Source organism: Primulina eburnea, chromosome 10 (genome assembly GCF_022965805.1).
Source record: "Primulina eburnea isolate SZY01 chromosome 10, ASM2296580v1, whole genome shotgun sequence".
Classification (NCBI taxonomy): Eukaryota; Viridiplantae; Streptophyta; class Magnoliopsida; order Lamiales; family Gesneriaceae; genus Primulina; species Primulina eburnea.
Window position 1 is genome coordinate 6,237,349 of NC_133110.1, and position 26,554 is coordinate 6,263,902.

Consider the following 26,554-nt stretch of genomic DNA (forward strand, 5'->3'; position numbering starts at 1 on the left):
GAAATTTAAACAAAAACACTACATGTTTGAAAGTCTAGACATCTTAACACAAGAAATAAAAAAGACAAAGATTAGATGGCAAATCAGAAATGACGTCTCGGTCCCCAGATTCATCGTTCTTCATCTTCATGATTGATCTTTACGCTCCAATTCATCTTCTAGTGTGTCTTCTCGTCTCTCGCTGCTTTTCTTTCCCAAAACGGCCGTCTCTTTTTGTTCTCTATGTTTTTCTTTTTTACGTTTTCGTCCGAGCCTATGAGTTGAAAGCTCAATTCTGATTCTTGCGCTGCTTATAGTCATATTTTTTTTATTTTTGGTGGTTTTGTTTGTTTCCATCGATAAATTCTACTAACTATATTTTAATTTATTTAAATATTATTAGAATTTCGTAAATATATTTTCAACAATTTAGTTTTTCATGTATAGCACACGTACACTCTTGTAGTATGTATGCATATGCAACCGTGTTCTTCCCTCGTCTTGTTTCGGGTTTAGCGATTGGAGAAGGCCCCACCAGAACATGGGGCTGTAAATGGAGGAATGCAAAATTTTAGGATAAAACTGAGAAATATTTTCAAGAACAGGGATGCTACTCTTTGGCTCGACGTCCACCATATGGTCGGTGATATGCCCCATCGGAGGTAAATTGCCAATTACAAGAAGCAAGTCTATTTCTTTAGCTTACACAAGCGTCGCCACAGGCAAGCAAATAGCTGCCGCCATAGCTGCAGTCGCCACCACCGCATTGGTTTTGTCTGCGGGCAAAGGTGAGGTGGCGGGCCCGCAACAGCAGGAGGAAACTCTGTCGAACATACCGCAAACTTTGTCCGGCGAGTGCACTACTGAACCGAAGGATTGCAAAAGGAAGTATAAAATCCAAAGGCCCAAGTCAAGAAAAGCCGAGAGTTGCACCAGTAAATGTACGACCGTTTGCATGCAGGGTGGGTTTGGTTCTCCTGGCGAAGGCCCTTTCAGTATTAGGAGGTAAAAATGTTTCCTTTATCCTTTTTATCCTGCCTTAGAGATGTAGGATTTAGCCATGATCATGAATTGATAGTTCACATTAAATGCGATTGAAAGATATATACATGCATTAACGCTTAGATGGACTTGTGGAGACTAACTACAAGGATGGTTAATTCAAAAGAGTAAATTTTGTATGTACTTTTTCTGAAATTTCAGGTTTTATCATCTCGTAATATGTTTCTTTGTTCTTCTCTATTGTGTTTGCGGTCCCGCCACGCGTGATTAGTGCCTTTTTGTTGTACAAGTGATTCGCGGAAGGGGATTGCATTATAGGATTGCATTTATAACTATATTGTTTACACTTCGAAGTTTACAGCACATTCATTTCCTTAGTCGATTTGTAAAAGCTTGACCGTGAAAGGCGAAAATTTAGACTTTCATGGAGATGAAAGTTCAAGTTGATTGACTATAGATAGTCCTTCAAACTAATAAACGAGCATAGTGGCAGCAACCTTCTGAGTCTTGAATAGATGAAGTCTGATTTAAATGGATGCTTTGCCGTGGTAAATTACTCACTTTATCTTCGAAGTTCAGATTGGACAATGCTTGTTTTCATACTTGATTTGGCCATTCTTGCATGTCAGTTGTACATAGAAAAAACCTTGCTTTCTTGGAGTGGTAGTATAGCCTCCCAATTTAGCAAATGAGTTCAGAATAAAGTCACTATGTATCATTAGTTAGTCTAGTCTAAGACGATAGCATATGATGATGTTTCCATTCGAAAAATTGATATGAACCGAGGCAAAATTGGAGAACCACAGAAAAATATAATGATCAAGGCATGCAAAAAACATGTAACTAATGAATAATTTCATCTGATCATAGATAATATCTCAATGCAACAGGATCTCTACGGACCACACCTTGAAACACGAAGATCACATGTTTTTGAATTATATTACACTCTTTGGAAATGGGTAAGAAGACAGAAAAGAATTATTTGAGAATCTCATAAGAGTAGAAGTCAAGAAGAGGGAGTTTTTGGTGTAATGCATGATGGAAATAGAGTGAGGGGGCAAACATACAGAGCAGCATCGTGACCTCTCAAATAGTAATGTCTGCATGACCGCATCGTTTCTAGCTCTTTGTGAATGAGATTTTTTGGCAGCCAGAGATTGAATGTGACATAGGTTCAATGTCGATATTGATACGGATCATATGCATGCCATTTTATATGGTTCAAGTTCTTCTGTCTCTTCAATCTTTAAATGCACAAATATCTGAAGGGAGCTTTGCAAATGCATGATGTTTAGTTTTCTATAGCTTGATATTCAATACATATATTGATTATAATGTTTTTCATTTATATACAGACCTCTGGTTGTTTTCAAGGACGGATTCCGGAGTCGTAAATATTGGTATATTCCTTTTTTTCACCCTTTACATTGTAATATTTCAGTCGTTGTCTTACATGACATTGCTTAATGCTTTCTACATTTTCAAATTTTACCCCAATCATTTGATAGTAGATGTAGCAGTTCTTTCAATACAATACATGTCATGGGATTGAACTTCATAAAGTTGCCAAAAAATTGCTGTAATTAAGTGACCTGGTTCTGAATCATATTTGACACACAAACACATCGGCAGGACCTATGTCCTTCGAAACCATATGCTATGTCAATGGGCTTCATGGTTGATGGCTATGTCAATGTGTGTGTGCGTGTGCGTGTGAGAGAGAGAGAGAGAGAGAGAGAGAGAGAGAGAGAGAGAGAGAGAGAGAGAGAGTCCCCTTCTCCCCTTGGGTTCCCCCTGATAACGCTAACATTCTTCAGTTACTTGTGAGCCTATGCATGTGAATAGTTAAATCTTATTCATTTTATCTTGTCAGCAGTCTTTCCGAGTGCTCTGATATCTGTAATTTGATTGGAGATGGTGATGATGATGGACGCTGAATCATTCTTGATACGTTCAACTGGATTTCATGTTGGAAATACGGGTACAGCGAAATCCACTTTTATTCTTCAAGATCGCAGTATCAAAACTGTTGGATCCCTCATGCCACGGTTTCCTCCGAACAAATAAATTAGATTTGACGGATGAGCGAATAACTTAACATTGTCTTTGTTGGTTAGACGATAACTCTAATCTTAGTCTTATGGAAAATTACAAAATTCGACTTTAATTTGATAATGATTTTTAATATTTTTTTAGAAATATATGTGTAGACAATTAAGTTTGGATGAATTAACATTGTAGAACCAAACTAAAAAAAGAAATAAATTAACTAAGAACTAAACTTCAACAAGACTTGAAGAACTCTGCAGACTCGATCGATCTCACCAGGTTATTTATTTTTGGTTGAAACAAAAAGGGTTGCTCGAACTTGACTAAATTCTACTTAAATTACGAGAAATGTTATTCAACAAGACTTAACAATTCAAAGAATGTTTTTAGAAAAAAAGACAAACTTTTTATTGTCATTATTATTCAATTAGACCAGCAGACTACTTTCAGCGCTTATTTATCTTTTGAGTTAGCCAACAATACTTTGCGATATTGACATTCGCTAAAATCACAAGTGTTGCAAAAGAGTTAAAATTTTATAAAATATTTATTCACCTCTGTAAATACCTTCATCGATCCTCGCATTATGATCCAAATAAATATTTACTAAATGTTTGAAAGTTAATTTTTAAAAAAATGAATAAACAAAAGGTCCATGCTTTTAAAAATAATATGTACTGATTTCTATAATTGTTTTATTTTTTAAAATATCAAAAAAACATATCTCAATTGTTCTTTAAAAACTATATATACAGAGAAAATTTAAAAAAAAAAAAACCATTTTTTTATTAAAACTTTATTCAAACAGATACTTTATATATTTTTTATTTATAAAATATTACATTTTTAAATAACTTATCCAATTGTATTCTGAATAGTCTTTATCTTTCTCGAGCTTTTAGAGCAAACAATTAATATCGCTAACCCCTCGAACCCACATTTTTTCCCATCCTCATAAGAGATATGACAAAAATTCATGTGAAACAGTCTCACGAGTCTTATTTTCTGAGACATCTATCTTATTTGGGTCATCGATTAAAAATAAAAAAAATATTATTTTTTATGCTAATAGTATTATTTTTTATTAAAATATCGATAGGGTTGACGAGTCTCACAGATAAAGATTCGTAAGACCGTCTCACAAGAACCTGCTGTAGAGATATTATGTACGAACTTTATTATGTTTCTTATTATTATTACTTAAAAAAATTTAAGTTTTTAAATATGAAACTTATAACTTATATCTATAGAATAATTACCTTCGAAACACAATCATTTTTATCATCGAAATAATCTCTTTTTGAGAAAATAAAATAACATGAATTTTCAGAAAATAAGACAAGGGAGACTATTTCAAATTTTCGAAATCGCGACGGGTTTCTAAACCATCGCTAATGTTAGCGACGGTTAAGACCCGTCGCAGATTCAATTTGAGCGACGGTTATCAAAACCGTTGCTAATTTGATTTTAGCGACGGTTTTGTGAATATATTTCGTCGCTAAAATTCCGTCGCGCAAACGTGACTCCACATATGCAGCGTTCGCGCTTACGAAACACGGACGCTACTCCGGATTGCATTAGTTTTACAACACTTTTTTTTTAAAATTAGTTTTGAAATTAATTTTAAATTTTATATTACTTTAAAAAAAAAACCCCTTGCTACAACCACACAAAAAAGTCAATTGAAGGGGACACAAGTGGATGGAAATATGATAGAATATAGTTTAAATTTTAGGATTATTTTATTGGTAGAATCTTTCTATTATTTTTATTTTAGGTTCAAGTGGCAGAATGGGGACAGAATAAAGAGACAAAGCAACAACTTCATCGTCACGATTAAATATAGTATGTTCTACAATAATTTGGTTCTATTTTGGGACATCATTCAATTCCTTAGTGATATTATCAATACAAATATATATATATATATATATATATATATATATATATATATATATATATTATATAAATATATTAGGTTTTTTTTGTAAGAAGATCTCACGAATCTTTATAGACAGGTCAATCCTACCGATATTCACAATAAAAACTAATATTCTTAGTATAAAAAGTAATATTTTTTCATTGATGACTCAAATAAGATATTTGTCTCACAAAATACAACTTGTGAGACTGTCTCACACGAGTTTTTGCTCATATATATATATATATATATATATATATATATATATATATATATATATATATATATATATATATACAATTTTGATATGCTGCACACCTATGTGAGCACCGATGAGGTGTCACTCACCCATTGGATGCGCAATTTTTTTATATTTCATCACCTCCAATGAGTGAGTGACACATCGTCGGTGCTCACATAAGTGTGTACGGTAGGTGTGTAGCATATCAAAACTATATATATATATATATATATATATATATATATATATATATATATATATATATATATATATATATATATATATATATTTTATTTTATTTTTTTTGGAAATTGGCCGGTGGGCTCAATCTTATATATACATAGTACTTTAGGCTTATGATATAATTTTTTATAAATAAAAAACACTCTATAAAATTACATAAAGATTTAATCTTCAATTATTTAAAAATATGATACAAAACTATTTTAGAAAATTTATATTTTATTTGTGTTTAACATATCAAAAAAAATTTCTTTTTTACTTTATATATAATTTTGAACTTTTAAATTATTATATCATCACTGCTATAAAATATTATTGTAAAAGAATATTTTAAATTTTAACATATGCTGGCGGACTTTAATAGTTTATTAATATTATATATTAAATAAACATATTTCAAAATTTTATTTTTAAACAATAGTTAAATAGTTTGAGATCATGATCGAATATTAAGAGTGAGGCTTAAACTCGAGAAATTTTTTTTTTTTTTTGGTGTTCAGAGTTTGCTCGAGCTCAAAGCAAAGTATTTAACTTGTTTTAATTTTTTAATATTTGATTCAATTTGTTCAGTTAATATCATGCTAGGCTTTTAAATAATTTAGAAAATTACATTTTTTTTTCCAATTTATTTTCCAATTTGTGATTTTGAGCTTCTATTTTTGTCAAATTTCAATCTTAGGCCGTCATATTTTTTTTAAAAAAAAATTAGTTTTTTCTCGACGTGACGTTTACCTGGCCGACGCTGATGTAGGTAACGTAACATCAACGCTTTTAATTAATAAAAAAACAAAACTAAAACCATCAAAAACTAAAGATACATTATTGAAATTGAAATTTAAGAAACAGACTACCAAAATCCCGAAATAACACATATTGAACCAAAAATACATTTGTCCCTAAATAATTAACAATATAGTTCTCAGAAAATGTGGGGTTGATATTATTCTCGAGTTTCTTGAATTGTCAAAAATATCGACTCTCTCTCTTCTTTCTTCAGTAAAAAATACAATTCTTTTATTATTATTATTATTATTATTATTATTATTATTATTATTATTTTTATTATTGTTTGGTCTATTTTTCTGACGCCAGTGAATATAAGAATATAATCGATTTGGTAGAAAGTAGAAATAAAACGTGTACTCAAATCAATTTTCATGTCATTTACATTGCCACTACATTTATTATATATGCAAATTCAATGTAGCTGGACCGCAACTTTACACAGACATGCATGGTACTAACTTCAACATTTATATATATATATATATATATATATATATGAATCCACCACGTATTACTATAAAAACAGTTTACCTTGATATACAGTGGATTTGAAGTTCATTTGAATTTTGTCTATTACAAAAAAATTGAAATCAAGAGATTTGGAATCCGTTGTTGATATTAAATTTGTTTGTAAAATCTGTTTTCCAAAGAGTTGTTGAGAATGGAAAGTGGAAGAAGTCATCCTGAATAAGAATATATATATATATATATATATAAATATATATATAATATATATATATATAGAGAGAGAGAGAGAGAGAGAGAGAGACAAGAAAATGCAAATGAAATTTCTCTAATTTATGATATTCCAAGGGAGGGTGATAGTGTCTCCATCAGACAACAATTAGGAATAGCATGTTAGCTCAACCAACCAACCTACACAGCCGCAACATTCACGAGAATCTCTCCTTTTAGAATCTATACCCTCAAATTGTCTGGCTATGCTGAGATTCAGTCTTGAAATTTCAATCATTTTCGAGCCAAGTAAATGGCATCAAACAATGGATTAAAAAGATTTAGGAAGAAAAATTCGTCAGTTGATAAATTTGAGGTGTCAAAACTCGGCGTTTTGGTACCGTTTACGCCATTTTGGATGGTACTAACACGTTCATGTACAGGCCCCTTGTCCGACCAGGTGCCCCACCTTTGATTGATGATAAATCCAGTACCAACCTACAAGGAATGCTGCATGAATCAGAATTTATGTGACTTGCGTCGATGAAAAGGGCGAATCCGGATGATACACGAGGTGATCCATGGATTTTTGGGGCGTAACGATTAGTTTTTAAAATATTATACATAAAAGGTGTAAACATACGTGCTAACAGCTGAATTTTCTTGCTCGGGAGCAGCATGAGTTATCAGGATTTTGTTTTCTACTTTTGATGTCTTGTGTTGTAGTGGCACAAGAATGGTCTCAGAAACTGGATTGAAACAAAGCAAAACTCCAAATATCAATTATAAACAACTTGAACTAAACGACTTACTAGAGGAACAAACTTACATGGTTTCTTGGTGGTCTTGATGCCACTATCGAGACCCAAAAGTTTCTAGAAGATTCCAGAATAAGTTAGGACAACTTCTATTTGATGGATGGATCATTAACAAAAAGATGCAACCGTTACCTTAAGATTCTCGTAACACATATCAAGGTTATCATTAACTAACATATAGTCAAAGAGACCAGGCGAGTTTCTCTGCTCAAGCTCCGACTTAGCATTTCGGAGTCGTTTCTGGATCTGTTCTTCTGTCTCAGTCTCCCTGTCACATTTTTTACAACCTGTTATCAGTAAAAAGGCCTGCAGAGAGACTATTCAAAACGCCTGAAAGTATAGAGCACCTTGCTCGAAGGCGTTTCTCAAGCTCCTCGAATGATGGAGGACAGATAAAGATAAAAATGGCCTCAAGAGAACTGGCCCTCACAGACCTCGCCCCTTGAACATCAATATCAAGGATACATCTCTACATCAAATCACACGAACCACCATCTTTACATTTGCAAAGAAATACAAAAAATCCATATGTATAAAGTTATTGTTGAATTTTAAAGTAGAAAAAAGATATTGGGGAGAGAAATGCAACACAACGCATAATTTCCATGATTTGAGCATGAAGACCTACATTCACAATATAATATAATAGGGCTAAGGCTTTATTTATCTGAATAATAATCAAATCTGATTCCAAAATTTGTTCTTTGGTTACTAAGAGTTGCATATGAAATCATATTGTTCTCAGGTGGAAAAATTAAAGCATGAGAAGCACAAAAACTCAAGAATTAGGCACTAAAATTCCTATAGAACACCAAATCACAGTATCGAAGTTCAATAATTCCCCAAGAATTTATATACCTTTCCTTCGTCCGCAACCACCTCAACCGCTTCTACACTTGTCCCATAGAGATTTCCATGGACAGCTGCAAACTCGAGAAATTTTCCATCTTCAATATCTTTCTCCATGACACTTCGCTCGGTGAAATGGTAATGAACGCCATTCTGCTCGTGACTCCTTGGAGCACGAGTTGTGTGGCTTACAGAGAATCCGAACATTGATGGGAACTCTTCCATCAATTTGGAAATGAGGGTACCCTTACCAACACCAGAAGGGCCACTAATAACAATTGGCTTTTCGGTTTCTCCAATCACTCCTTTACTCCAGGTAACCACTTCAGTCCCTAATCTCATTTTCTGATCCCTTACAAAAGGAGTATTCACCTGCAAAATTTCAGAGTTTACCACACTATGTATAAGATTAACAGATTTATCTGCAATAAGTCCATCAATTGTATAATCCTCCTACTCTCAAGGTACCAGGAACGGACCCTATAAGGGTGAGTGCATCTCAAGTAAAAAATAATAATTTACGTGTAATTTCTCTAAAAATATAGATCTCTAGCCACCCTTTGCCCCCTCAATTTTCCAGAATCCGGCCGACAACTAACAATAGCAATAAGAACATGATCTACATTACCTCAAGAAACCAAAAGCAATCATCAGATGCAGAGTTCCCCTTGATAAACAAGATTCGCTCTTCATCCAAGAGAATAGCCGAGTGACCCTTAGACGGCTCAGGTTTTGTCCCTAAAACAGTGGGGATCAGCCTGCAAAGAGGATTGCATAAACCATCCTCTCTAAAATGACAGGGTACAACACTAACTTCCATAACCATATGTACGGTAAAACCATACCATTCACCCATAGATCTATCAAAAACCCGAATTCCAACTGCCGAAGAAGCTCCATTTTTTGTCGCATCAATGAAATACTATATCAATAAATACAAAACTAAGAACTCGTCACCCCATGAGAGAAAAGAAACAGCACACTTAAGAACATTATTCATTTCAAGCAACATACAGTTCTATTGTCATCGATGGTGACTGAGGTTTCATTGTCCTTCCAATTTAAGTGATGTCCATTTGGGGAATTAGCCTGGAGATCGTCTACGAAGAAAGCTGGAGCCTCTCCCTGATCACAATAATAACAGTTTTACAACGACCATTGGGAAGTCGAGCCACAAAATTTTAACAAGAAAAGCGTTATTTTCTTCTACTTTCCCTATTCAAAAACTAAGAACAAGATCCGAAACATCATCTCACCATTGATAAAGGTGATCCACCCAATCAAGGTTGAATCTGAATATGTAAAATTACAAAGCAATAGATCAGAGGAGAAATCTAATATCTGAAGCTCGTATCAAACAAAAAATTTCAAATACAACTGAAAATCAAAAGGTCATATTAAATTTAACCCTTCAACCCCCTTTACGAATTAACCTTTATTAACATATCGATACCAAATGACCTAAATCAAAAAAATAAATGCGAGATACGATCTCAAAAAAAGATCGAAATCAAAGAATCTAATACCTCACAAAATAACAAATTGAAAAAAGAAACGACCCAAAACACATTGCGCCGACTTCAACGAAGAACGCGAGAACTGCATTTGATTTTCGGACGAACATGCGACAGAGTAATGAAACCAACCCATAAAATTTTTAGCAAGCAACATCCCTAAACATACATAATTACAAGAAGAAGAAAGAAAACCCACCTCAACCTAGCGACCACCACAAGGTCAAATTATCGAATTAAATATAATAAAAACTGAAAAACACCAATAAAAAGAGGCACTTTACGTAAATAATGATGGGCTCAAACTTTTACCTTTTGGCGGGGATTTTCTTGAGACGGTGATTTGATTCAACTACAAAAACAAAAGAGTGTTCAACAAAAGAGAGAAAAGTTTTGATTGATCGAAGAAGGTGAAGAAATTGCGAAGAAAATGTCGGGAGGCCACGACTATAAATACTCGAGAGACCGTGTGTATATTTGCTTGTGCGTGAGAGAGAGGTCGACTAAAAAGCTTCCTGGAATTCTTGGACCATGTCGGCTTTCGGTTTGTCTTCACCAAAAAAAATGTAATAAAATATATAACATAAATTTGGCCTTTATTTGATTGTATTTTTCGGGATTTATTCATGTATCATCAATCATCAATTTATAAAATAAAGGCAGATATGCTAGGGTAAAATATTGAAAAAAAAAAAAGTAAAAAATTCTAGGTATGAAATTAAACTTTATAAAAAAAGAAAAGATAATAAAAATTGTCAATTTTGTCACAATTCTCTAGATCATTTTCTTTAAGTATCTTGTGAGACGGTCTCATCGAAATTCATAATAAAAAGTAATGTTTTTAGCATAAAAAGTAATATTTTTTCATTGATGACTCAAATAAGAAATTTGTCTCATAAAATACGACTCGTGAGATCACCGTCTGACATAAATTTTTGTCGTTTTCATTTGGATCATCCTCAATAATATTAACACGAATGTCATATAACAGATATCTTTTGTTTGTAACATATTACAATTTGATTTTCCCAATTATTTATTATTACAGAACTAAAAACCTACGACTGTAAACTACAAAGCTGGTTCTCAAATTCATCGGCTCCTTCTTCGGTACAGGCTTGGCAGCAGCTCACACTGTTTCTTTCCTTGGCGAATGCAGCGAGAATTCTCCGAACCGGTGGGGAGATATCCTTATCGGTATTATTCAGGGTTAGCTTGGTTATCGCAAGGGAGAGAAAATGGAAGAATCCCCTTGGAATGACGGAGCTTAGGAGGTTAGATCTCAAATTATAAATTAAATTCTGATACTTTTTTATGTTTTATATATAACTAATAGACATGTGCATGTGGTGGTGCATTTGTGTAAAATATTTTTAAAAAATTAATTTGATTTATATTCAAATAATGATGATATTATAGTTGTAAAAATTAATGAAAAATCATATTGTTATTTAAATTGTTTATATTTTTGTCATATCATAATTTTAAAATTTATCGAAGGACATGAAATAAAGAAAAAATAAAAAATTCAAATATAATTTGATAAAATATCACAATAAAATATTACAAAAATGAATATAAGTATATCTACTGTGAAACAGTTTCATAGATCATTATTCAATAGACATATCAACCATACCATATTTACACTAAAAAGTAATATTTTTTTGCATAAAAAGTAATATTTTTCAATAGATGACCCAATTAAAATATGTTTCTCACAAAATTGACTCATGAAACCGTCTCAGGAGAGTTTTGTGACCGAATATTTACAAAAACTATTTTTTTATCGATTGAATTAACCAAACACTTTACTATATAGTATCCAATTTTATTTCTCAACCTGCAAAATCATAGCAAAAAACAGTCAATATGCATCACTCCATTATCCTATTACTTCATTAACTAAATAAAATGTAACCCCTAATACAAATTTAAAATATTTCATACGTTTGTGAAATTAGTCAACATTCATCAAACATAAAATAATTGCATTTAATTCGATGAATTTGAAGTCAATGATTTCAAATTCATAGAATATATTTGTTTTAATTTTATCCACTCTACAGGTAAATTTCAAATATCAATCTCAATCTCCATATCCAAAGGCAACATAAATGTAAAACAAAAATATAGGTTATGTTTGGAACGAAAGATTTGAATTTGGGGAGACATTTGAAGAGATGATTTGAAACGAATCCATTGTGAAATGAATTTGAAATCCACCTCAATAACTCAAAAAATAACTTATTGAAATTTGAAATTTATCGTCAAATGGATTTTGCCAAACAAATCAATTAGTTTCTCATCATGATTAATCCAAATACAACATAAAAGTTGGAAAATATATCCTTGCAAATTTTTCTTTTAAAAAAAGGCGAGTAGCTTACATGTGAAAATTTAAAGTCGTCGTTTCCCAAGATGCCTCGATAATATGTTAACTAGGTTTTAAAAGCAATTCGCATGTTTCAATAAAATATTTTTTTTGCAAATATGAAAAGCCCAGGATCGACCCATATTCGATTGAGTAACATCTACCCGGTTCGGGGAGATCCAGGGCCAACCAGCCCGGTATAGTAGTATAGTACCAGATTCCAGGTAAGCCCGTTTGATGTTCTAAGTGGACATGGCCAAATGATATTTAGGATGGGCCTTTTATTATCAGTATTGGTCTTATTCCACCTGGTTGAAAATTTTAAAATTTATTTTTTTTAGAAGAAAACAACAACAACAACAACAACAACAATAATAGTAATAATCACGATTGGCCTAGCAAAATCATCCAAGATCTCAACTTCTATAATTTTGATTCGCAGTAAATCGATCAATATAAAAATTCATATGAGACTGTTTCATAAAACAATTTTGTGAGACGGATTTCTTAGTCGATCTAACCCATGAAAATGTATTACTTTTTAAACCAAACGTATTACTTTTCACTTCATATATGGATCGGGTCGACTTGTCTCAAGGATATAGATCGGTGACATCGTCTTTGAATCACAAACAATTTAAAAAAAATAACGGAATGCTATGAGAAAATATTTCTCATTGTGGGCACAACTTATTGGAAATAATGAGAGTGGTCTTGGTTGGGAATATAACGAGATAATTGTGTAAGTTGATAATAATTGGTGTGGGGAGAATATTAAGATACATCATTTTTATAATACATTTTAAATTATTTATCATTTTTTGTTTATTTTTTTAATACAGGAAATCCCGAGTATAGAAAATTTAAATTAAGGGTCCCTATAATTTATATTTATTGGGATATGTATTTAAAGGTTTTATAACAACTGAAAATGGTGCAAATAGCAACGTCAAAGGATCAACTGGCTCATAATAATTTGAATAATAATACAAATGCTTGATATGTGAGTTAGATGGAGAGTTTCGAAATGATATTTATAATAATGTTGAAAATCAAGAAGTTATGAAAAATTCAATGATGGAAGAGGTCAAGTTTAAGCAACAAAAAAAGGTAAAAAGAAACGCGAATTGAGAAAAAAATAGGTCAAATTTCCATTAGGCTAGCTAATCAACTTGATTTTGTGCTCCGAAAATTTGAGACTCCAAAGTCTATATCTTAAACATAAAAGGATGATTCATGTAGCATTGAAAATTTCTTGGAGGTTTTATGCAATTTGCTTGGTATGGTGGCAGCAAGTAGTTTTCATAACCACAAGAGTTTTGGATAAAAAGCAAAATAGACAAACATGAGTTAACTTTATTCCATAGTATATTCAAATTTTTTTCATACAAGAATCTAAAACATATATTTCATATTGTTTTATGTCCTATCTTTGTCTTTAATTATACATTTTCACATGCATGATGTATGAAAGTTCGGATTTAAACGTATCAGATGACTCTAATGCGTTAATGATTCAATTTTTTTTATCGATTTCATTATAAATACACATGTCTCTAATAAAAAAATTGTTTTATTGTCATTGTGTAGTGATATGAATTATGTTATATATATATACTATTAAAAAAATGTAAGATATTATGGCTATCAAGGTCGCAATGACGACATATATATAGAATGTCAATAAGACACAATGCTTTGAAATGCTTAAAATGAAGAAACACATGTATTATAAACTATGTGATAAACTATTAAAAAAATATAACTCACAACCAACTAGAGGAGTTGATATATATGAAAATGTAATATTATTTTTGTATATGATGGTCAATCTGCTTCAGTTGGGAATGTTCAAGAGCGCTTTTATCACTAGGAGAAGACTGTTTTAAGACAAATGCATAGCTTTTTAAAGTCCTTATGGAAATTTTTTAGAGATATCATAATACCTGTTGATCCTAAATTTACCTGTCTATATATATATATACATATATATATATATATATATATATATATATATAATAGATTTCATTCAAAGAAAAGAGATGTATTTCATAGAACAGTTGAGTGATAGTCTTTAAACAAAGTCGTAAATAAATTTGTGCATCTTTATTTTTCGCATATAATTATTGTTGTTTTGGCAGACATTGTTGAAGCATTTTACGTGTTCATTCAAATACCAAAATACTGCATACAAATCATTTACTATTTTTATACATTCAACTTGCATTATTTTCAAATTTTTTACAAGAAGTTTAATCGATTTTAGAGAGTTATGTTGAGTTTCTTTTGCTCAGTTTAAAATCAAACTCAATATAATTTCTCGATACTCGATTCATTTTTGAATATTTCAAGAACAATATATTATAACTCAAGTTTTGAATAATATTTAATATAATTCATTCACCCCCTCTAATCTCATAATTCGGCCAAACGATAGCTGATGTTGCAAAATACATTTTTGGGTCTCTTATCGAGCCAAGCCATGAGACGATGGCTTGGTTGACCTCAAAAGAGGTCCGGCTCTGGCAAAAGTCAATATAAGAAAATATTGGACAAATGAAAGAGGTGAAAGATGATATAAGAAATTCATCGTCAATATAAGATCGACATTGAAATGTAAGTTTTCATAAAAATATATTAGTCGCGAATATCGTTCAATACTTCTTCTTGTAGCCACGAAAAAGAATAAAACCAAACTCCAAAATACACGAAAAAGAGTCAAAGAAGCATAAATAGCTAATTGAAATTCCATAAGCAAAATGGGAGCCCGATGAACCAGAATAGGACGATTTAACGTTGTTGCATCATGTTTACGACATAAAATTTCTTTTCATACCACCCAAACCATAACACAAAACAACTCCACCTCATTCGAGTTGGTTAATTTTGTTGATCACAAAGATAGGTTTTCCCCTTAATTTTAATATTGATATTGATTTTCGATAACCAATTAAAAAAATTGTAGATTTTCGAAAATTTATTCAATTAAATCTTAACAAATATTCAGGTGAGGTAAGATTTGACACTAATCATAAATTTTTGACAATGAACAAAGTTTGATCTTGTTGTATGGAAATGTTCATAAACAAGAGAATTTTAACATCATTTTTTTTTATAGTTAGGTCCAAATTCCAATCTTAACATGATATCAGAGCCCGGGTTCCACCGTTAAGTATTAGACTGCCTATAATTGACCACTCGTAATGCTCATAATTGGATCATTTGTAAACTCTACGCTCCAGATTTTCATTCATGTGCGTGAGAGAGGTGTGTTAATTGTCTCACATCAGTTGTATAGATAACATGTGAATTGTATATATGGGCTTGTACAATCCTTCCCCTTGAGTTAGCGTTTGGGGTTGTGTTAGATTCAAGTTCCAATCTTAACAAAATGTGCATAAACAAGAGACTTTGAACATTTCTTGATGTTGGTATTTTACGTCAACATGCGAATTAGAATACGTGTTTTTTTTCAAAAGAAAAGTTCATAAACATTTTTTAAACATTTGCAAATACTACTTTATCATATACATCACATACATTTGGATCGAACGAGTGATAAAAATGATCTTAATCACCCATGACACCAAATTTCTGATCCATATCTGCAATTCAATGATTTTTCGATATATATCATCTTATAAACAACATTATTCTACGTAAATTTCTAATTGATTTTTGCTTCTTTGGCAAATCAATTATTGAATGGAATGGTACGTGTAAGTTTCTTATATTTATTTATGGACGTGATATAATTTTTGTAGCGATAAATTTCAAAAGCGTAGGTTGCGATAAGTACAAATGTGGACGGATTTATTTATTTATTTTTTTTTTGTTACATGTACAAATGCCAAATGGTGGGTCAAGTCACCATAAATCATGGGTGTTAGCCTCGCAATGATTGTGGATGACAAATACATTTTGAATTATTAAATGCTGATCAATAATATATAATTAGTTTTCTATAAGCAATCATTCTGAATATAAAAGAATATAAATGGATCGAAATAAATAAAAATCTATATTTTATGATAATAATATAATTCAAATATTTAAATTGTACGACAGCAAGATATAATTATAGTTATAATTATAGTTATAACGAATCAATTATTTTTCTGACAAGAAAATTATTTCATCTCAACGATTTGTCATAATATGATTTATCGATGCAGGTAGCAATGTCTAACATATCATAAAAATATATGTTTTTTATTGTTGTGTATAGTTCTTATATTCCATAACTTTAGAAAGACTTTTAAGTTTAGATAATATAAATTTAAAATTATATATAGGAATTTAGTTCCGACAAGTAATGTAATCGAGAAGATTTTCGAAATTAACACATGTAACGTAATTTGAAAAAACCCGAAAAAGAAGGGCTTAAATTGATTATATCAAGACTTAAATCGCAAGTAATCGTTTGAATATTGTTACACTTATATATTATTATTACAATAATTATTCAGATTCGATGAATGAAGTATTTTTTAAAGAAACAAGCATAAGCTTGAATTATGATCTAATGATTGAATGATTATAATGTGCCATATATAAAATAATGATATTCGTGTCATACAATTTGAAGAAGGATTATTTTTTAAAATTTATATATAAAACAAAATAAAATTATATTTATGGTGTTAATTATCATATAGATATTCTTCTTATTACAAATAAAAAAGAAAAAACTTGTGTGAGACGGTCTCACGAGTCGTATTTTGTGTATAGATCTTTTATTTGTTTCATCTATAAAAAAAATATTACTTTTTATTCAAAAAGTATTACTTTTTATTGTGAATATCAGTATGGTTGACTTGTCTCACAGGTAAAAATTCGCTAGACCGTCTCACAAGAGACCTATTCATAAAAAAAAATATGTTGGAAATTGGAAATGGCTTGATATTAATTAAGGGAATCGACTTTTTTTTTCTTAAAAAAATGTGAGTAGTTTTGGGATTTTTCGATGTTTATCATGAAAGAAAATATAAATAATTAAATTAAGAGATATGTAGATAATTTGAAAATGTAATTTATTATGCCATCTAAGATGACGTGTATATTTTAGCAAAGACTTTGACTAATATTTTTTGGAAAAAAAAAAAATTGAATTTTTGCACTATTAATTTGTATCTCATCTCAGTATTGTTCTCCTGTTGGAGGTTGAATCTTTCGATTCTGTTGTTGAAGTTTTGCACGAACTATTTATGTTATTTTCTTTCATTGTTTGAGGCTTCGAGTAACTAAAATTTTTAAATTGTTCGAGCAGCTCAATATTAATTAATTTAATTTTACTTCAAATAATGAGATAATTATTTAATAAATTAAGTTTGTACTTGAAAATAATGCAATTAAAACATTAATTTTTTAGTAGTCATTAAATTTTTACGGATAAAATTTCAATTTTGGACTTACATTTGATGTATGAATTGATTTGAATTAAGTTAATTTATTGTGTTAATATAACTAATTACTATGTTATCATATTGAACGTTGAGTTTATGATTGAAATAGTTACTTATGTTCGAATGTATTAGGTTAACTATTAGAATCAAAGATAATAATTTAGAAGAGCTGAATGAACTATTATGCAAGATATGTCAGATAATTTTAAGCTTAATCTGTAATAAAAATTTAAGCCAATATTTTAATCAGACAGAGTAATTTGAGCTACTAGACACTTGTTCTAAGTGCGGAAACTGCTCAGATTACTTAGTGAGTTTGAAATTAAAAACAATATTTCAATTTTCTCCGACGCACTTATCAGCACAGATGATAATCTTAGCAGCACAAGTAAATAGTAGCAAATAAATATGAAAGAAGTTGTTTATAGAAGTTTGAATGCTAAACTTCTACGTCTCTCCTTATTATGTTTCCAGAAGAATTCCACTAGAAAATTTGATCAGCATAATAACTTTTACAAACTCGCTTTAGCTCAATACCAGAACACTAATGAGCTAAAACTCCTAGCACTCTTTTCTTCAACTTGATAAATTCAGAAACATGATTCTGACAATTATAACTGATTCTCATAATACAACAACACTCGTGTGAAAAAGATAAATGAGAATATAAAGTATACAATTTAATCGATCTGACGAGAAATTGTGCGTGTGTGCAAGAACATCTAAATGATGAATCTTTTTAGGGATACTGTGTTATTTGAATGCTTAATGAAGATTGATAAAGCAATAGTAGTTTTTCTGAGAGCTCTTCAGCTTTGATGCATTCTTTACTTATAGTGTTGGTCCCTAACGAAAAAAAATATATCTGATACTCATAAATGTAGTAGGTGGCCGATTTTATGCAAATATAGCCACGGGTCCTTGTTGTTTTGTCCAATATATTATCGGTTATTTCAAATTCTTTGAATACTAACTGGAATGAAAAAATTACAGATCTTCTTGTTGTGATGATGACCATGACTACTACCACCAGAACTTCCACAATGTGGCTTCCTATGACGAGATATTGAGGAGAAAGGTTTAGATTTGTTTTGTTCTTTTCGATTTTCTCCCTTTTTGACATCATTCTTTCCACCTTATAAAATGTAATCATCTCAGATATATGAGTCTTAGGGTTTTAATATGTCATGTCAGCACAACTTATTGCTTCTCAATTAAACAGATAAGATAAGCAGTATGCATGTTTGATTATGTTTAAATTTAGATATTTGACTGGAGTGTGCATATTCATAATCTTGAGTACTTCAGTAATCTGTTTAGAAAGATTTGTCTTGAAATATCAAGATTCAAAGAAGACTTTATCTGATCTGCCCTAAATCCAGTGATGTCATTATATAAATTCATCAGTGATTGATGAATGAAATGCATTTCAAATTGTGGAAATTATGGATTATATCCTTGATCTTGTCCTGAAACTTTGGAGGTGAGATTGGTGGAGAATTTTGTGTTAGCTCAAGTTCAGGCACTTCTTGTTCTGTTTCAATAGATGTAGGTATATGCGGTTTAGGGTCATAAGATATCTGTTCTGTTGGTATCTCTTCTTCTTCTTCTTGAGCTGGTAGCTTTTGCAGCTTTAACTCAGCTACGAATGTAATAGATGGTAGCTGAGTTAAAGATGCTACATTCGTCGGATTGAAATAGGAAAGCAGCCGAGCTGACTGATGAGTTTTGTTGTATCTATATATTGAGGAGGTGAGACACATGTCTGTTCTGTCGGGGATGCAACGCCAGACTTGATATCAATTATTGCTACTGATTGCCTTGATATGCCAGTGTGATCAGTGCATCAGTATCTAGAACATATGTTGGAGTTATTTCATGAATAATCGTGATGTCCAGAGTTTGCAACATCTTTGTTGTTGTAACTAGCAAAATTTTAGGAAGAGCTTCTGAACAGTGAGAGGTCACTGAGTCTTTCTTAATATGTTCACCTTGTCTCTGGTGCAAAACCTCTTTGAGAATCTGATCGATTGAGAGATCAGATGTTGGTCTTTGGTCGGATTAAGATTTAAGTCATCGTTTCTTCTTTCTTATCGAACTGTTTGATTTTTTCATCTAGATCCATGTGATACGAAAGACTTTCTTCATGAAGTGCTTAAATAGATAGAGGCAGTTGGAGCTCTGCTCTCATCATATTAAGGAGATAATTATTTATACGAAATAAATTTAAAATTTTAAACTTTTCGTTGTTGTGAACCTCAAAAGCGTAAAAAAAAATATATTCTATAGACTCTTTTATCAACGTATAATGATAATATCACGTTAAATTTAAATTATTCTTATTGTAACATATAATTAAAAAAAAATATATAGAATATTAACAATAATAACAAAATCAACATATAAAATTAATTTTCTTATCATTTTTCATAAAAAAATAATGATAATTATAATTTCATTATAATAAATAATGTTACAATATTTTACAGAAAATAATAATAACTAAAAAATCAACATGCATGATGCATAACGCATATAAAACTATATTAACATGTATAATAATTCCATGTATAAACTTAATTTTTAACATAAATAATTTATATTAGTATACCTTATATTAAAGTTGGAATCAAAATGTTAATTACAAAAACACATAAAACTTCAAAAACACATAAAACTTCAAAATTGTTTCATAAATACATAAAACTTCAAATTATTTCATAAATTTATGTGGAGGGGTTAACAGAGGGGAAAAGGAGACAATTAGTTAAGGTTGTCGGTCATCTTTGACAGTCCTTGGTCATCTTTGATAGCTATATTTTTTTTTAAAGAGAAAATTAAGTTAGTCACGTCTTCTAAAAATGCGTGACGTTTTTTTAAAAAAAAAAAAAAAACTAAGACGTGACATTAACTTTAATCAGGCCAATTAAGATGAATAAAAAAAAAGAGTGAGTCTCATGTGAGACCGTCTCACAGATCATAATTCGTGAGACGGGTCAACCCTATCCATATTCACAATAAAAAGTAGTACCCTTAGGCATAAAAAGTAATACTTTTTAATGGGTGACCCAAATAAGAGATCCATCTCACAAATACGACCCGTGAGACCGTCTCACACAAGTTTTTGTCTAAAAAAAATGATTTTAGATATTTATAATATTTAAGGAATTAAGATATTTAGCACATTACGTCCCGGAAATCTAGTTATGTGAGGAACTGTTTAATATTTTGGACATCTCTATCAAATCAAGCAAAGCAATTAAATAAACTTAGGAATTTAATTATTATATGTTTTTTAAAATAAATAAATAAATATCTAATAGCATAGGCAAATCTCATCACAAACTTAATAATTAATCCTACTTAAGTCAACGAGCCGAATACTATTCAGATTTGAATCTCAAATCTTACTAAAGGTACATCAAATTTCTCACTTTTCCAATGCTTGAATGTCAATGTCGATACAAAATGTCAGATATATTAAGTGATAAAAACTTGTGTTAGACGATCTCACGAGTCTTATTTTGTGAGAAGTATCTCTTATTTGGGTCATCTATGAAAAAATATTATTTTTTATACTAAAAATATTACTTTTTATTGTGAATATCGGTAGGGTTGACCCGTCTTAATGATAAAGATTTGTGAGACTGTCTCACAAAAGAGCTACTCATATTAAGTACATGAGATGTGAATATAAAAAAACTCGTGATATAATTGTTTTGACAAATAATTAACATAGAAAACTTAGACGTTTATGCATAACCATAATCAATCACCATGCTGGTGTTGATTGCCATGATCAAATCTAGAAATTAGTTTGCATATGTCAAGCAAAAATAGGAGTGTCAAAATACGACACGATACGTCAATCCGACACGATCCAACACGAAAAAAATCAGGTTCGGGTTGGGGTTTTTCAGGTTCGGGTCGAGTTCGGTGGGTGTGTTCGAGTTAGTTCCAGGTTATACGGGTTTCGGGTTGGGTCGCGGGTTGACCCGAAAACTTTTTTGTAAATATTACTTATATTTTTATATATTGTGTGTTTGAACAAAATTTATTGTATATTTATATGATAAATTTTCATCATTTAATATTTATTTTGTGTATTTTTTTATTTTTTTAACAATTGTTTATTTGATTTAGTAAATATACTTTAAATTTTCTACGAATAAACTTTCAATTTTAAATCGAAAATATTGTCATTATGTGTTTAAATTAAAATATTATTATTATTTTTATTTTCGAATTTTTTTCATTATTTTTTAAAAAATAATAATAAAATAAATAAAATTCGGGTTAGGCGGGTTAGACGGGTTAGGCGGGTTAGACGGGTTCGTGTTCGGGTTGGGGGTTTTCGGGTTGTTTCGAGTGCGGTTTGGATTCGGGTTGAAGAAAATTAAAAAAAAATTCCCGGGTTGACCCGAAACCCTACCCACCCGACCCGATTGACACCCCTAAGCAGAAATCAACAGAACTTTGCATGTTATGGAGCAATTGAAAACGATGTAAACCAAAATCACCCAACATTTTGGTCCACGCCACTTTACTAGAACAATCATACAAAATAAAGTCGGTGATTAAAACACATCCCAAACATATCGACCTAATTTTATATATGTTACAACAACTACCTAATATTATAATGAGATAAAGGTATCTGTGGTGCTAAACATATCGACCTAATTTTTTTTTGGAGTACAACTATTCTATGTTGACACTAAATTAAAAGTTAGAATATCTCAACTTCGAATGATATATCCCGTGCTGTGATATCCTAACGTCGCTAGTTCGAAACTCCGACAAGTTGAGAAATGATTTTCGATCCGCGTAAAACATAGGTGTAAAGGGATTATTTCATCCTACTCCTGCAGGCAGTGCCTACAGGGGTACATCTAAGAGCTGGAATTTTTTTTGGCCCAATTTTTTAATTTTTTTAATTTTCTTTTTCTCATGAAGTGGAATCTCAACTATTGATATGGGGTATGAGCACTGCCCCACACCCAAGATCGAACTAACCGGTGTAAAGTGCTTTTATATTTGATAAATTATGGCAGGCCACGTGATCTGTAAAATTGTGATTTGTTGTATTACATCACATTCAATGAATCGATTCATTCCATCAATAAAGGCATGCAAATATTTAAATATGTCTTTTGCAAGCCAATTTCATAGATTTTTATCTATAAGACTAGTTAATTTTGTCTATATTTACAATAATAAGTAATATATTTGATATAAAAAATAATATTTTTAATAAATAATATAAAATAAAATATATATTTTATAAAATTGACTCGTGAGACTGACTTACGAAAAAATTTATTAAAAAGAAAAAAGAAAAACCCAATTAAGAGAGAAGAAGGATGTTATTCAATTGGTCGATGACAGAACGACGTGGCATGTACGTACGTACCAGTTTGAGGGAGGACAGAACGTGAGAAAACAACTGTCATGCAATCACGGGTTGTGCTTTTGGTCACGCGTGACTCAACAAATAACTGCATTAAGTAATAGTACCTTGTTCACCTCACCACACAAAAAAAAATTAAAGGGGTTTTTTTTTCCCTAAAAAAAATAATGATTTGTTGGCTGGGATTTTAATTAAGGTCGATAAAATTTTTTGGGTTGAAAATTAATGATTTTTGGTGTCATAAAATTTTATAATACATGATGAATGGATTAGTTAATATTTTAGAATAATTATACTCGTTATTTTAATAGATGGACAGAAATATATTTTCTTTCATCCAATAAAAGTTATTATAACAAACATATTTTTAGTATATTTTAAAAATAAATAAATGATGTTTTAATCATAATCAGTAATTTAAGTATAATTTTTCTTTAAAAATTAAATACGTTAAAAATTTGTGAACGCGAATTATCACGCACGTGAGTGTGAGTTGCTTGTGACAATGACTAGGAAGAAATCCAAAATAAAAATATGTTAATTGGTATATAAGAGCAAAATAATACTAATTACTATAATTTGGGAAAAAAATTATAATTAAAAAAGGTGATTTTAAAAGACAATCTTAATTTAGTATGACAAAAATTTTAAACATAATTACTTTAAGGCAAAAATTTGTGTGAGATGGTTTCACATGTCATATTTTGTGAGGACAGATATCTTATTTGGACCATCTATGAAAAAATATTACTTTTTATTGTCCAATAATTTTCTTAATCTATATGAAAACCAAACAAGTCAACATACTTAAGAAATAAGACCGCCATATTATAAAATAATATTACAACTTTTATACAACTTTTGTCTCAATTATATATGTTTCTTTTTTCGTCTGTCTCAACTATATAAACTATTTTATATATATATATATATATATATATATATATATATATATATATTGAGACATATGAAGTGTAATTACTCATATTTAGATCTCATTCAGATAAATAAGTTTGATTTGAGAAACAATATTTCAAGTTCAGCTCTATTTTATGAGTGGGTCTCATGTGAGACCGTCTCACGGATCTTAATCTGTGAGACGGGTCAACCCTATCCATATTCACAATATAAAGTAATATTCTTAACATGAAAAGTAATACTTTTTCATGGATGACTCAAATAAGAGATCCGTCTCACAAATATGACCCGTGAGACATTCTCACACAAGTTTTTACCTTATTATAATTATTATATGAAATCGACTCAGTATTAAATTCAAAAAACCTACGGACAGAAACAAATAGACGTAATTCATTTATCACAATGAATTATATTACATTAAAACAAATCAAAGAATAAAAAATTTAGAATTCTCCAATCTCAAATCAATCGTGACAAGGAAACATTGAACATTGTTTTGGACTTTCAGGTATCTATTATTGAAGTGATATATACGAAATAACATGTTCCATGATTAATTATAAATAGGATGACGTGGACAAATTTCCTACGCACATTTTACCAAATGCTTTGTCATTTGAACTTTGTTCACTTACTACATATTTTTCGATTGATTGCCGACTCAAATATCAATCGGGCAATTTCTTTTCTTTTTTTGATCCAGGCCAAAAATATACAATTTATCTATAATTTTTTTATTTATTTTATATCAGATAATGTCAAGTGTTATCGAAATTCAAATAGTTTAAACTGTAAAGTTAATTTAGAGATAAACGGAAGATGATGGATTTCAAATTTATTGTCTTGTTTACATGAACAAAATTCAATTTTTTTAATTAATTTGTGTTCGCACAACTAATTATTATTTTTAGTTATTATGGTTGATTTCAAATTAATCCAAAAAATGAAGTCATTTCAAATCATTCGTTTAAATGATCTCTCAATGACTTCCAGATATACACACACGAGATGATTGATATTTGAAATTCATCGATCAAATCATTCTCATAATCAAATCTCTGCCACGAAATCAAATACAACAATCCAAGCAAGCCATAACTTTCAAACTGACTCGATATCACGTTAGATAATTTAAAACGTGGATTTCAAATAAAAACAAATGAAATTCATCAATATGAGCAAATGACAGATTGGTTTGATTGATTTTGAGAAAATGAGTTCGAACGATAATTTCCCTCTTTTTTTCTCGACTCTTCATTTTATAGGATGTTTTATTTATTCAAACCCCTAAACTTTATCTATGTCTATATAGCTCAAGGCCTTAGACCACCCAAAATGGTAGGATGATATTACTTCTCCTCTATTGCAATATAATCTTCATCAATTTTACAATTATAATATTAATCATATTTTAATATAAATCAAATTAATAACAAAAATAATTATATAAATATGCAAATACATACTATATTAATAATAATAGTTCTGATATACTGTACATCCATCATGCACACTTATATAAGCATCAATAAATTGACACTCACATATTAGATACACAATTTTTTTATATTTTATCACATATGAATAACATTACATCGATATCACATAAATATATACAATATAATAAACTATTATTAAGAATCTTTATAATAGAGACAAAAATAGTGTATTGGCCTATTTTTTGCTCTTCCAATTTTGTTCGAGTGAGTCTCATGTGAGACTGTCTCACAGATCCTAATATGTGAGACGAATCAATCCTACTCATATTCACAAGAAAAAGTAATACTCTTAGCATAAAAAATAATACTTTTTCACGGATGACCCAGATAAGAGATCTGTCTCACAAATACGACCTGTGAGAATCGTCTCACACAAGTTTGTGTCATTTTGTTCTTATGTTATACTAATATTACACTTTTGTTTTTATTTTATTTTATAATTACAACAATTCAAATAACACTTTAATCTTTTGATAATTTGTCAAATTTCAATTTCATCATTCTATAATTAAAAAAAAATTTACACGTATACATCGTATGTACAAAGTAGCTGATAATAATAAAGAATCTGCCCACCTGTGGTACGCTTTTATTAGGTTAAACTGACATAGAAGAGGAGAAGTCGAAATTTCTAAGACAAAAAAAAGACAAATGTGTGATGAAGGAATTGAGTCGCTCATCCACCACTCCTTTTACGACTAATAATAAAAATTGAAAGCTACTGTTTAATTATTGCACAGAATAATCATTAATAATATTTTAATATAACTTCATCCCAGCTGTTGCCTTCCCAAAAAAATCTTTATTTTATCGTACACTTACTTAAATAATTTTTTTATATGTTCAATCCAAACACATTATTTAA

General features: G+C 30.3%; 2 protein-coding genes across 10 annotated transcripts; one reads left to right on the plus strand and one right to left on the minus strand.

The window, feature by feature from the left end:
- Positions 1-122: 122 nt before the first annotated feature.
- Positions 123-3,159, plus strand: LOC140842826 (uncharacterized). Of its 5 annotated transcripts, none has more exons than XR_012120493.1 (3): positions 123-984; positions 2,340-2,384; positions 2,496-2,628. XR_012120493.1 is itself a non-coding variant. In XM_073211003.1 (3 exons), the coding sequence occupies exons 1-3, from the start codon at positions 587-589 to the stop codon at positions 2,699-2,701; spliced, it is 528 nt and encodes a 175-aa protein (XP_073067104.1). In that variant the 5' UTR covers positions 169-586; the 3' UTR covers positions 2,702-2,811. The 5 variants fall into 5 exon arrangements, 4 of the variants coding, with proteins under 4 accessions (XP_073067104.1, XP_073067105.1, XP_073067107.1 ...); XM_073211003.1 differs by having other exon boundaries at positions 169-984; positions 2,617-2,811; XM_073211004.1 differs by having other exon boundaries at positions 174-984; positions 2,493-2,614.
- Positions 3,160-7,001: 3,842 nt separating this feature from the next.
- On the minus strand, positions 7,002-10,567 carry LOC140842824 (guanylate kinase 2). 5 transcript variants are annotated; one of them, XM_073211000.1, is made up of 11 exons: positions 10,393-10,567; positions 9,823-9,858; positions 9,581-9,691; positions 9,412-9,488; positions 9,195-9,324; positions 8,576-8,938; positions 8,065-8,186; positions 7,850-7,985; positions 7,729-7,774; positions 7,543-7,648; positions 7,002-7,397 (listed from the first exon to the last, which is right to left on the minus strand). In XM_073211000.1, exons 2-11 carry the CDS (start codon positions 9,823-9,825, stop codon positions 7,304-7,306), a joined length of 1,188 nt encoding a protein of 395 aa, XP_073067101.1. In that variant the 5' UTR covers positions 9,826-9,858; positions 10,393-10,567; the 3' UTR covers positions 7,002-7,303. The 5 variants fall into 5 exon arrangements, with proteins under 5 accessions (XP_073067101.1, XP_073067100.1, XP_073067099.1 ...); XM_073210999.1 differs by having other exon boundaries at positions 10,365-10,567; XM_073210998.1 differs by having other exon boundaries at positions 10,280-10,567.
- Between the last annotated feature and the right edge of the window lie 15,987 nt (positions 10,568-26,554).

Bases quoted from the DNA above. Each gene is read 5' to 3' on its own strand.
- LOC140842826 (XM_073211003.1), top strand. From the start codon at position 587: ATGCTACTCTTTGGCTCGACGTCCACCATATGGTCGGTGATATGCCCC. The intron at 985-2,339 runs GTAAAAATGTTT...ATTTATATACAG, and splicing joins GGCCCTTTCAGTATTAGGAG to ACCTCTGGTTGTTTTCAAGG. The intron at 2,385-2,616 runs GTATATTCCTTT...ACACATCGGCAG, and splicing joins TTCCGGAGTCGTAAATATTG to GACCTATGTCCTTCGAAACC.
- LOC140842824 (XM_073211000.1), bottom strand. The intron at 9,489-9,580 runs GTATGTTGCTTG...TTATTGATATAG, and splicing joins CCATCGATGACAATAGAACT to TATTTCATTGATGCGACAAA. The intron at 7,649-7,728 runs GTAAGTTTGTTC...GTTTCAATCCAG, and splicing joins CAAGACCACCAAGAAACCAT to TTTCTGAGACCATTCTTGTG.